Here is a 13,589-nt window from a genome sequence, read left to right as displayed (position 1 = left end):
GCAGAGTGAGTCCTACGGCCCTGGGCTTACATTCACTGTGTGTGTGTGTGTGTGTGTGTGTGTGTGTGTGAAAAGGGGCAGTGAATGCTCAGTCAGCAAAGCCCTTAAAAATATCAAATAGATTTAATGGGGAAAGTTGCGACACTTCCCTTTGAAGTGTGGTGGAGGGAGGTATAAAACGGAAATACTCAAATAAAGTACAAGTACTTGTTAATAGTACCCCAGGACAGTTTCTAGGTAGGTGTAGCTGCCACCACAGTGTGCACTGAGCACCAACAGTCCACCACAGTGACAGCTGCTGACCAGGGCCAACATCACGACACTGCACCGCTCAAAGCAACATGGCGTCCCGGCGGAGCGCTGTGAACGTGCTCCGCACGGCTTCATCACCGCTCCCACAATGCACTGCGCATCTGTCATGGCTGCTCACTGATGCCACTTGCACCACATGGGTGGAAATAAACGTTTTTATCTGGGACTGAGAAACACCGACTCGGCTCGTTAAGACAGCGGTTGGCCTCCGGTCCGGTCCGGGAGCGTCCTGACGGGAAGCAGCAGCTTCTCCTTCACTCCAGCGGGAACCAGAGGCGGTCAGTGATGCCGCTGGACGTAGAGATCCCCGTCCTCCGGGGCTTTTTAACAGCCAGCGAGGAGACGGAATGGAAGCAGAGTATTTTCAGTACTGCAGGTGAGACACTAAGCTGTCTTTTTCTGGTGTCACCATGTAGCTGTTAACAGCGGGGGGGGGGGGGGGGGCAGCTCATCTGGTCTGAAGGGTGCTGTAGAAATGGCTACGATGGCGCGTAGCTGTCGCTTCAGCAAAGTGCCGTTGGAAGGCAGCGGTGGGACGATGGAGGCTTTCCCCCGCGGGACACTCTCACGGTCAGGGCTCGTGCCTCAGCCACCAGCGGCAGTGACAGGGTCGGAATGTCACGGAGAGGAAAGTTATGGCTGCTCTTAAAATGAACTCATCTGAATTTAGCAAGTGCTGAGCGAACTGGTAGCGACCAAATGTGGCATCGTCGTGTGTGAACGTCTTGCAAGACCTCCATCATTTTTGGGGTAAGACTAAGTGGCCTCACTCACAGGACACATCAGATGTGTTATGGAGTTGTGCTTGACAGCGACTGTAAATATTGTCAGTGGCTTTGCTGTTCGGCATACACACTACACATGGGGGCATGGTAAAATGGCAACTTTTTCTAATGGAGCCAAGCTAATGTTAGCTGTACCTTCCCTGCTTCTCCCAGGCTCCTCTCAGCGTATCGTCTGTGTGGAGGTCAGCTGTGTGACTTCCAGGCGGAGAGCTGCAGCACCTCTGTGGAAAACCTTCCTCCGTTCTTATGTCGCGTTGCACCGCAAAGATCTGTCCACCGAGACAGCGGTGCTTCGGCTGAGCCTGTGGCCGGAGACAGCTGCACAGTGCCGGGCTCACATCTGTCTGCAGCTGGTTGCTGGTAGTAACATCAGCTCCTCATTCTACAATATGCTGTCAGACCAGTGCTCTCTGTCTCCGTCTCACCTGCTCTTACAGCTAACCTGGGGGCTGTAGCTCCTGATGTTAGGGTGACATGTTGGCTGTGTGTTTGACAGGGGCTCCTTGCTCAGCTGTGACTGGTGCTGCATGCTGTTGAGGTGACCCACACATGTGAACAGCCACAGTCCTTAAACAGGCTTCATGTGAGAGCTGTGTTGGTGCATGTGTGAGGTTCAGGGCTGTGTTGGAGGTCAGGCATATGACCTAGCATATAGATCTTTCTATTTCCCCCATATACCTGTATGAAGGGCGATTAATTGGCCACACTGACTACATTGTCACCAAAGATGGCTCTGAAGCTGTTGGAAGGTTTACTTGTGTAATGTAATGTAATGTGCTGCTTCTAAGGTGTAAATGTACTGACAATGCATTGCATCTGGAGGTGGGTCACATGACTGACCGGGGTTGACGGACGAGCACTCGTGCTTCTCTACTGTCACTGATTGCTTTCTTCTAGCGCAAATAATGTTTGCTCAGTTAGCAAGGCCACTGATTTCCATCTGTCTTTGTCTGTCTTGTGAACCTTACCTTGCAAATCATAGCGGCCAAGCAAGAGTATCCCAGGTCCCTTACTTTGATTTGTTTCAGGTCCACCAGCTTCCTCCACCTAATTGTCATAATTAGATCTGACCACAATTGCAGGTGTAAGAATATGTAAGTATATAAGACGGTGATCAGGAGTCATTATCCGGACCTGTTACGTGGCTTTTTTTGTATACTCAGTTCTGACTAGTCAGTTTTAACGTTCTACGGTCTGTTGTGTGTGTACAGTTGACCCTTGCTGTGTATAATAGGCCGTTGCTATGGACAATGGAAGCAGCAGCTTAGTGGCTCTTCTAAACTCTCCTTCGCCATTAGCAGCATCCCTTGGTGTTCAGAGGTTTCAAAGTATTGACAACAAGCTCTGTGTAGCTGCAGAAATGAGGCAGCCATGTTTTGTTGGGATGTGATTACCTGCTGCCACAAAGTCCTCAGGTGTTTCACACGGTGGCTCCAATCTGTTTTAGCTGACACTTCAAGAGACTTCATCACACTGATGCCAAAGTCCAGTACTTGGATTTAATATAGTTTATGTTAATGTCTGCATTTTTACCACAAAATAGCCATGCTCATTGATTTGTAACATGCAGATGTCTGCATTCCTTTTTCATTTTTTAAATGAAGTAAAATCTATGCATGATCTGCACAATATGCATGTGATCACAGGACCGTAAAACTGGATTAAACCCTGACAAATAAAACTTAAGTGTAATGCAACTCATCAAGCCTGTATGAACCACTGCACCTATTCAGTGGAAGGAGAAACCACCAGACTGTGACTGTGTGCAGTATTCAGCTGAAAACAAGCTGGTCCACAGGATGGAAATGGTCCTACCTGAGACATTCCTCATCATTCATCTTGGTTCTACATTGCTGCTCAGCCCGGTATGCTTTTACAAATTCTATTCACCATTGCCTTATTAACTGCAGCCCATTGCCTGAACCTTAATGAATTATGGACTAATTTTAGGGCTTCTGCCTTGTTTTTCATAATTGCTGCCATTTCATCGGGAGGACCTGAAGAGCAGCTGAAATGTCATTAAACATGTGGCTATACCTCAGGCTTTCATTTTCCTCCTCATAAAGCCAGAGCCCTTCCCTCCGCCCGTCCTCTCCCTCCATTCTCGCTGTGCTATTATGGCAGCCCCTGGGTTTCATTAGATCACCAGTGAGATGGAAATCTCCACACGTCTTTTACATCACCAGTCACGCCGCAACTGCTTATTAAAGCCAAGGGTACAGTGAAGGGATGGTGTGACTGTTTTGAAGGTGTGCCTAAGCAGGCCAAAAATCTCTCTGCATTATCTCCCACACAGTGATGGGGTGAGGAGCTATGGTTGTACAGCAGTGCAAACTAAGGTTAAAGGGTAACTTCGATATTTTTAAACTTGGCCCCATTCTTTTTTTTTTTTTTTTTTTTTACATAATTTGGGTTTGAAATGACTGGTAGGTACAAAAGGTTTTGGAACTGGTCCAGTAGATCGCCTCAGTGAGCAGCTGTAAAATGGGAATAAGTGGCAATGTAATCCTTTGGGAGAACTGTGCAATCAAACTACACCCACTAAAAGTGCTTGTCTTTGTCACCGACAGGCAAAGATTGTTATCTGAAGTGTCTGACAATATTAAAGAACGGATCCATACTGAGGTAGACATGTACGATTCTTTTGGTTTAACCAGAAACAGCTGTTAAGTTGCTCTCTGCAAAGCCAGCAGATTCCACTGACAAAAACAGTAATGACACCCTGCAGAGCCGCTGCCTGAATTGGTTACTTTGTCTGTGTGACTTGGTGTTTTGATGGGTTGGTTAAGATCCAACGCACAACACACAATAACACAAAGAAACTAACTGACCAAGACAGTGATGGGCTCGAAACCCGTGAGGTAAAGTGACAGTTTTTGTCAACAGAGCTTGTAGCTTTCAAGAAGGCAATATACTGACTGCTGCTGGTTAAACTAAAAGGATCTTACAGGTCTATCTGTATGTAGGGATCTTTTTAATAATACTGTGAAACACTGAGAAACAACAGTCTGAACCTATTAGTAGAAATAACAAGCTCTTTTAGTGGATGCGCTTTGATTGGGTGCAGTTGCCCCAAAGGATTAGATTGCAGCCCGGTCGTGGCTGCCTGTTGAGGCGGACCAATTCTAATTTTCTACCTACTAGTTATTGTGAGCCTAAAGTATGTAAAAATGGGGCCCAGGTTTAAAATGAGCAAAGTTACCCTTTAACTTATCCAGTTTATCCAGTGAGGTATAGAGAATTTTCCAGAGCAGGCAGTCTAACTAGCATGTGACTGGCTGAGTGAATAAAGGTATTGGTGCTGGGTGGGTGCGCACCTCTCTCTGACGCTCTTGTTTTTCATTCTGCACACAGCTACCTCCATCACTACCCGTGTGTACAAATGAGCGCCTTTGATTAGAAACTCATTTCTTGGAGAGTGGGAACAGGGAGGCAGTGAGATGCAGCCAGGGAAGAGCCAGAGGATGGATTTCACTGACTTTCCCTCTCATCCTGTAGTGATTTTACATGAAATATCTGGAAAACTATAGAATGGATTGCTGTGAAATTTGATTACACGTTACTGCTCAATTCCAGAAAACACCAGGTGATGTAGTTTGTTACCTGAAGTCCAACACTCCCCCTCCTCTTCACAGCTCAGGAGCCTTTACGACCTGTAATCTCTCAGCCTTTTCAGACATTTTGATACATTGAAAGTCAAGAGAAGAGGAGAGGAGATGGGGCAAAACGTTCCCTCCCTTCCTTGATTGAAAACCCAGCAGCCACTCTAAAGGAGAGACAGCAGAGCAGGTTTTGGGGTCAGAGAAAGTGTTTGCTTCATAAACAGCATTTACGCTCATAACAGTCAGTCAGCTGGCAATTGTTTGAATTCCCTAAACAGCAGATTATTTTTAGCGTGTGGAGATTGGCTTAACTCTTTGATTTAAAGAGATGGAAGAGGAAAGAAAATCATGGAGGAGGGTTGAAGATGACATTGTTTCTCTGGGATGACACATCTCTACTTAGTTCAGTTTTTGAGCACGTGTTTGGACAATTTGGACTGTTTCTCAAATTAGCCAAGCTTTGTTATGCAGCCCAGGACACCACCCTGCTGTCTGTCTGCTCTCTCCACCGGGGAACACAAAGCAATCAATGCTAATGAGCCAAGCCAGTCTCCCTCCTCAAATATAAAGCTAATGAAAGGTGGGGAGATGTTGAACTGAGCACACGAGCAACACAATTATTTCTGGTGGGGAAGCAGTGGCCCCAGCAGCCTTCCTCTGTCCACCATCTTACCACCAGCCTCTTCAGCTGACCCCCCTCAATACACAGCACAGTGTATGGTGGCGTGGGGGGGGTTGGCGTGCCTGATGCTCACACATCGTACGCCTGGTCTGTGGAAATGGTTCCCTATGCTCATTGACTTAATGAGAATACGGAGTTATATTAAAAATCACTGCAAAACAAATCAGACAAATAAGGGGAGATGGATTGTCAAACTGGCTGGAGCTTTGGGATGGAGCTTTATTTTCTATAGGGGGTAATTAGATAAAATACATTAATATAGCACATTTTCTCTGTGCTTGATTAAAGCCAAACACTGTTTTTCACATGGAATTCTAATTCTATTCTATTCTAATTCTATTTTGTAATCATGTGATATGAAGTCCTGGGAGTTCAAACAAGACTGAAGTTGTAGTTACATTTCAGATGAAGTTAGATTTTTGCATTCAGTTGTAAAACTGCCATAAGTTCATTATTATGGGAGTCCTTAATCCTAAAGGAGCATAATTAATTATGGTTTTGTGTGTGCACTTTGTTGCAGTTGTCCATCTTCAGTGTTCATATCCCTCCAGCACACATGCAGAATCAGCTGATGTTGTGTTTGTTGTGTTGTGGTGTCCAGTCAAGGGGCCTAACAGCACAGCTCCCAACCAGACAACAGGAAAAAGCAGCCAGTCAGTGTCTGCACTTGAAGCTTCAATGTCAAAATTGTAGTTTGACAAAAAAGAAGGTTCCAGAGCTGTTCTTGACATTTTGCTGGTGCTTTTCTGTGGAAAAGTCTTGGAAATATCTCATGTCTTATAACCATTCTTGATAATGATTGATTTATTGAAATCTGCATTCCTCAGGCTGATGGGGTTTAAAGTGGCAATGTCAAAGATTTTCCTGAAATAAATGTTCAGTCGCTGTATGAGTTAAGATAATGGTGATGGAGCCTATGGCCCACTATTGAAAGCCCTTGCACTTGCAGTATATTTGGTATTATGACCTGTGTCAAGTCGACACTCTCGGAAAAACCACATCCATCAGTGAGCACTGGCTGCTCTGTTTTGGAGGGCAGGCAGAATCAGTGTACTGTTTTCTCAAGGCTCTGCTAGCATTAGTTTCTTTCTGTTAAAGGGGAGTTCTTCCTCCACTGTGTCCTAATATAATATCTGATGCTGCTCATGTGGGGATTCTTGAATCCTTAATGTTGAATTCTTGAATCGTTGGGTCTCTCTCTAATTAAAGAGTTTGGTCTAGACCTGCTCTTTATGGAAAGAGTCTTGAGATAACGCTGTTATGAATTGACGCTATATAAATAAAGATTGATTGATTGATTGATTATAAGTAAATGTTGGACGAACAACGGGTGGGTGTGGCTCAGCGGTAGAGCATGTCGTCCATCAGAAGATCGCTGGTTTTGAAGTGTCTTTGGGCAAGACACTGAACCCCAGTGTGTGAATGTGTGTGAAAGAATAGTCTCCTCCTGAATGAATGATGTGTGAATGAGGATATAGTGTAAAAAGGTGCTTTGAGTGGTTGAAATGATTAGAAAGGTGCTGCACAAGTACAGACCGTTTCCAAAGAAAAGATGGAAACCTCCATACAATGACACTTCATAAATAAGTAGATAGTATTTAACATTGAGATAAAAAGTTGAAACGGTCAGTGAGGATGCTGTTTGGCTCTGTGTTATCCAGAGGTCCAAACACACACACACACACACACACACACACACACACACACACACACACACACACACACACACACACAGTTAGGCCATAGGTGGTGCCAAAGAGAGCGGAACAGAGATGTTCATGATAGGCACTTTGAAAGCATTTTATTTGACACGTTTCACTGTGTGACAGCTGCCAGTTTCTTGCTTCATGTGAACTCCCTCTAACCTGTCTCCTTCCAGAGGTGGGCTCTCTGCTGGAGTCCTTGATGGAGGGGGACTTTGAGGCGGTTCTGCTGAGCCACCAGGTGTTGGATCTGCTCAGTGGAGATGGCAGCTGCAGCGAGGGGGAGGACATCGAGGCCTACCTGGAAAAGCGGGTCCTGCTGTACCTGACTTGTGACACAGCTGACGACCGGACCAATAGGTAACACAGCACTTTTCTTTTTTTTGTCACCCCACCCTTACTAAAATGCTACTTGAGTTGATGAAAGGAAAGGAAGCAATCACATAGAATACATTAAAAATGAAAAACAAACATTCCTTGAGTGGATGAGGCATAAACATGAGCTTCTTCACATCTTTGTATGAGGTAGTCAATGCAGTGGTGATTTTCCCTGTGTGGCATTAATAATAATACTAATAAGAATGATAACGATGAATAACGGTGTGTGTCTGTGAGCTGCTGAAGTGAGCCCACCAATTAAATCCCCATGCTGACCTGATGAGGTCGGTTTGGGCGTGGGTGCAGTTGAGCATAGCACAAAGCTGTTCTCAGGAGTGTTTGTTCATTCTGTTCATCCTCCTTTCACCGCCTCTGTTCCTTTTGTCATGAATTATTAATTTTTAATAAGGACAGCTTAACCTCTCCCTTCCCGCTCTCAGGGTAGAAGTGTCCGCGAGCAAATGCTGAATGCAGCACATATCTGCTCCTCCTCCTCCTCATCCTCCTCCTCCCCTCATCGTGACTGGATGCTCTTCCTCTCTTCTATCACCTTCCATCACTTTCTCGGCCTAATAGAAAAAGCAGCAAAGCATGCTGCTGGTTGTTGCCCTTCTTTTAAAACCCTGTAAACTGCCCCCGGAGACTGAGCTGGCAGCTGGAAATCATTGCTGTCCCTGCACCTTTCAAAAACTTGCGTGAACATCTTAAACATCTCTCCAGTGTTTCTGTCCACTAAATCCAGCGTGTCTCGTCCCTCCTGCTGCAGGGAGCTGGCAGTGTTGGCCCTGGCCGTCTCTTGCCTCCACATGTTTGCCCAGAATAACTGGACTGGTCCGCCGGTCTCCATCCACATCTCTGACGTGCTGCCCAAGGACCTGCTCTCCTCTCAGGTATGATACCATCTCGTCACTCTCTCCTGCTTTAGTGGAGTGTTTCATCCTGCATCCTGCACTGTATTAGCTCGTTCACTGAAAAGGTCAACTTTAGGGAAGTGTTGATCGGTTTTTCTCAAGGCCAGTTTTACTGTCCTAGCATTGTTAATGTAAAAATACACTAACATTAAAACTGTCAGGCTTTATTAATACATTGATATTCTGTCGTATTGTCTCTGGGTTCTCTAGTTGCCACTTAAAATTCAATGTGAACATAACACCTGGGGTTAGCATTGTGATCCGTTGTAGATACACTCAGTGTGTACAACAATAGTGTATACAGTTGTGCAAGATCCTTTTTGTGCAGAAACACGTTAAATGTGTTAAAAGACATTAAATCTCTTGATTTTGAAACCACTTGGCTACGCTGACAAAAACAGCAATTTACCCTCACAGAGCATGGGAGTTGCTTCAGTAACTCTGTAACTGAAGGGTTCAGTTTTAAAAGTTAGGAATATCCTTTGACTGGCACAAAATATTAACAATTGTTGTCACACTACAGACTTTCCAAAATCATATCTGTCAGGCTGTATTTTCAATTCTCTGATATTTGTAGAGCCAGTTGTGCTGTAGTGTTCTGTATTAGCATGGCTTAAACAGTGGCTTAAATGGTGTTATCTCATTGTCCACTTAGTGACCACACAAGCAAGCAGCTCGCTGGGCAGCTTTTATGTTTGACGAGCACTGATTTACCAACGGGCGGTTAGCTTGCCAGCTATGGAAGTTAAACTGAATGTAGAGTGTGCACAGTTTAAAATACAAAGTACATTTAAACACATTCTGTTTCCTGCCGTAGGCCTGTCTCTCTTCTGTTTCCTGTCTCTTTTCTGTTTCCTGGCGTAGGCCTGTCTCTCTTGTGTTTCCTGCCGTAGGTCTGTCTCTCCTCTGTTTCCTGTTTCTCTTCTGTTTCCTTCCGTAGACCTGTCTCTCTTCTGTTTCCTGCCGTAGGCCTGTCTCTCTTCTGTTTCCTGTCTCTCTTCTGTTTCCTTCTGTAGGCCTGTCTCTCTTCTGTTTCCTGTCTCTCCTCTGTTTCCTGTCTCTCTTCTGTTTCCTTCCGTAGGCGTGTCTCTCTTCTGTTTCCTGTCGTAGGCCTGTCTCTCCTGTTTCCTGTCTCTCTTCTGTTTCCTGTCTCTCCTCTGTTTCCTGTCTCTCTTCTGCTGTCTGCCGTAGGCCTGTCTCTCTTCTGTTTCCTGTCTCTCTTCTGTTTCCTGTCTCTCTTCTGTTTCCAGTCTCTCTTCTGTTTCCTGCCGTAGGCCTGTCTCTCTTCTGTTTCCTGTCTCTCTTCTGTTTCCTTCCGTAGGCCTGTCTCTCCTCTGTTTCCTGTCTCTCTTCTGTTTCCTGCTGTAGGCCTGTCTCTCTTCTGTTTCCTGTCTCTCTTCTGTTTCCTTCCGTAGGCCTGTCTCTCTTCTGTTTCCTGTCTCTCTCCTGTTTCCTGCCGTAGGCCTGTCTCTCTTCTGTTTCCTGTCTCTCTTCTGTTTCCTTCCGTAGGCCTGTCTCTCTTCTGTTTCCTGCCGTAGGCCTGTCTCACTTCTGTTTCCTGCCGTAGGCCTGTCTCACTTCTGTTTCCTGCCGTAGGCCTGTCTCACTTCTGTTTCCTGCTGTAGGCCTGTCTCTCTTCTGTTTCCTGTCTCTCCTGTTTCCTGTCTCTCTTCTGTTTCCTTCCGTAGGCCTGTCTCTCTTCTGTTTCCTGTCTCTCCTCTGTTTCCTTCCGTAGGCCTGTCTCTCTTCTGTTTCCTGCCGTAGGCCTGTCTCTCTTCTTTCCTTCCGTAGGCCTGTCTCACTTCTGTTTCCTGCCGTAGGCCTGTCTCTCTTCTGTTTCCTGTCTCTCTTCTGTTTCCTTCCGTAGGCCTGTCTCTCTTCTGTTTCCTGCCGTAGGCCTGTCTCACTTCTGTTTCCTGCCATAGGCCTGTCTCTCTTCTGTTTCCTGCCGTAGGCCTGTCTCTCCTCTGTTTCCTGTCTCTCCTCTGTTTCCTTCCGTAGGCCTGTCTCTCTTCTGTTTCCTGTCTCTCCTCTGTTTCCTTCCGTAGGCCTGTCTCTCTTCTGTTTCCTTCCGTAGGCCTGTCTCTCTTCTGTTTCCTGCCGTAGGCCTGTCTCTCTTCTGTTTCCTGTCTCTCTGTGTGTCTATCATTGTCTCTATCAAGTAAAGGTTAAGAATTCCAAAAACTCATTTTACTGAAAGAGAACAAAATAACTGTAATCCATCACAAAGATTCAGTAAAATGTGATACATGAGTCACATATATCATCCACAGGGGTCCAGCCTGAGAGTAGTCTGACTCTCATGCTTTTCAAAGTGATGCATGTGTTTGTGTCTATATGTTTCTTGCTCTGCTATGTGATGCTGTTTAAGGTCTCTCTTAGATCAAAATGTTGCTCTGTTAAATGCCCCAGGAGCTTTAGTAGTTCACTAATGGTGCTTTTCCATTACACTGTTTTAGCTCGACTCGACTCGGTTTGGGTTGTTTTCCATTACAGTTGCGTACCATTACATTACATTACAGACATCATAGCAAGGCGGCCCGAAACGCCAGTGACGTAACAAACACAACACAAACACAACCAAGGACGTGGAGTGTTTGGTTTGCGTGAAGCTGTTAAACTCGTTCACAGAAATAATAAAAAACGCCCGGTCGGTGGGTTTGATTCTTGTGAACGAGTCGCTCTCATGACTCATCCAGTGACGTCACTCCCTGGCCAATCAGTGGTCTGCAGTATGTTGACGTCACATTTTCGGCTCAACTCAGCTCGCTGGGAACCCCGGCAGAGTAGGTACTAAAAAAGTACTATGCAGGTACTATCACCTAGTGGAAAGCCATAAAGGTCGAGCCGAGTCGCGATAAGTAGTCAGGAAGTCACTGAGCTGTTAGCACCACCGATTCTCCAGTGTGCCACTTATCTGTAACTGGGACCTTTAGACCTGTACCAGGTGACCCCCTGCTGCATTGGCTGTTGGATATAAAACTACCTTAACCGTGACTGCCCCCTCGAATATGATGTGATTGTATCAGTCAAGTGCATTTACCATAGTTGTTACTATGGATTTATTGATGAGTAGTGGAGAAGCGGTTGGAATAAATAAGTCCAGACTTCCTTCTGCCTCTTGTTGAAAATGTAATACTAAATAGTTTTATGAAAATGAATTTGTCATACAGGTATATTGTTCAATTCACATTACTGTTATTCTTGTTCTCTTTTTATTTGGCTTTTCAATTAGGTTTTTAGGTGTATGAAATAAAAAAATACCTACCTACCCACCTGCCAACCAAATGATAGATCAAATGATGGGGGGGCCCTGACCTTCACTTGATTATCATTAGTAATGATTATGTAAATGTGTTTTTTTGTGTCCTGATTGTGTAATATGTTTTATTATATTTCTACCACTGATTCATGTTTTTTTCTGAGAGAGGCTAAGCTTAATTTATCGTTGGTGTATAAAGTGAGCTGAACAGAAAGTGGAGCCGGAGAGAGCTGTAGACGGGCACGGTGCAGGAGAAGTGCCCCGTAATAAAGCATCTCTGGGGTCCTAATTACACCAGGCAAGGCACTGCAGTGCTGAGAGCGACCCTCTCTGCTATTACCCTGCTGGGGTAATAGCAGAGAGGGTCGTTTCTTTTATCAAAGTAATCCCTTTGGCATCAATAATTTATCGGTGCTGTCATACCATGGAGCTTGTGTTATAAAGCAGGTCTTCCATACATGACAGCACAGGTGAAAGGGAGGACAAACACAGCACAGCCATTGTCTTGGTTTTAATTCATCTCAGGACAAGAGGGAAAAGTTAAAAGTCTACGAGGATCTAAATCATATAGATGTGAAGCTGGCCATGCTGATAAGTTTAATGATCACCGTGGGGAACACACACAGCTATTAAATGATGATAGACTGTATATGCAGTAACAATGTAGTATAAATTAGAAATGCAAATATTTGAAAAGCATAAAGTCTGTGCTCGCATACACAGTAACTGGACCTAAAATCATGTGTGCACATTGTTAAAACTATAATGCTATGTACTGGTCAGATATTGATTTAATAGCTGGAGATATCTTGCACACAACTGGAAAGTGTTTGGTCATTAATCTAAGCGGCTTCTTTAGTTCTGAGGTCAGGAAGCTCTCTGCATTCATCGCTTTGGAGAGACTTCAGTGCTACTGCAATGAAAGGGACCTGGATAAGGAGATAAATGAGAGCACATGGAAGGTAGTCATTTTACCTCACAGAACACAGGAGTTTGCTGTGCCGCCTGCCTTGATCGATGAACTAACATGTACGTTTGGACCCAAACTAACCCTTTAAAACACATAAGCCACACAACAATCTAATGACTGAGGTAATGTAAAAGAACGACCCCAGTCTCTTCCACACAGTGGGACTTACAGTTTATTTATTAAACTCTGGTATTGGCAGATACTCAAACCCAAGGTGTTGGAATATGTATTGGGATTGAAAAAGTCAGATTCAAATATCTGCTGTAAAAAAAAAAAAAGGATTGATTTTTGTGGTGAAGACAAAGTTTTTGACTCAGACCATATGTAGCCTCAGCTAAGAGAAGAGAACCTGGGTCAGACCCAAAACACGTTGGAGGGATTGTATGTCCCATCTAGCCATGGGAACACCTTGTGACCGTCCACTTGGAGCTGAAGGGTGTGGCTAGTGGAAATCATGGCTGCGCTGCTTCATGACGAACATCTGGATAAACAGCTGCCAGTGGATGATATCCATAACTGCAGTGCACCAGTGACTGTATTAACTCGGTGTTAAGCAGTCTAAGCTCATGTCAGACAATAAGTAACTAGTGCTTATTGGCAGTATAGGCAAAACCCCTCTTGCCTTATTTTGTTTTTGTCTCTTCAGCTCTTTGATAGAGTCCTGATGACTTATTCTTTGCAACTGGTTTACCTGTAGTTACAGAAAGTATTCATTTCATTAGAGATGACTTCACTCAAATCTGATGCATATCTTTTACTGACAGCCCCAGAGCCTAGTCGAGGCTATCCACTCCAGCCTGCTCCTGGATGGGGAGTCTGTGTACAGCCTGGTGGCCAACCCCTTCCTTCTCCTGCTGGCCAGAGTTATTCTCACCAAGTGCTCCTCCAAGATGGACAGCCTCCAGGTAAAACGCATTCAACCACCTCGTCCTGATGAATTATACAAGAGATTTTGTCTAATGGTAACTCAGGTCCTGAAAGAAC

The 13,589-nt window shown here is 44.9% G+C and overlaps 1 protein-coding gene across 1 annotated transcript in view; it reads left to right on the top strand.

Moving 5' to 3' along the window:
• The first annotated feature begins 421 nt into the window (after nt 1–421).
• Nucleotides 422–13,589, top strand: part of ttc27 (tetratricopeptide repeat domain 27) — a 78,737-nt gene continuing 65,569 nt past the window's right edge. The window contains exons 1-4 of the mRNA XM_070840552.1: nt 422–688; nt 7,261–7,444; nt 8,229–8,352; nt 13,370–13,510. Of these exons, the coding sequence (XP_070696653.1) occupies nt 598–688; nt 7,261–7,444; nt 8,229–8,352; nt 13,370–13,510 (540 nt within the window). The 5' untranslated portion in view covers nt 422–597. The remainder of the gene's footprint in view (nt 689–7,260; nt 7,445–8,228; nt 8,353–13,369; nt 13,511–13,589) is intronic.

This window comes from Pempheris klunzingeri, chromosome 12, assembly GCF_042242105.1.
Source record: "Pempheris klunzingeri isolate RE-2024b chromosome 12, fPemKlu1.hap1, whole genome shotgun sequence".
Taxonomy (NCBI): domain Eukaryota; kingdom Metazoa; phylum Chordata; class Actinopteri; order Acropomatiformes; family Pempheridae; genus Pempheris; species Pempheris klunzingeri.
The sequence above is the reverse complement of the archived record's forward strand: the minus strand, read 5'-3'. Positions and strand labels throughout refer to the sequence as shown.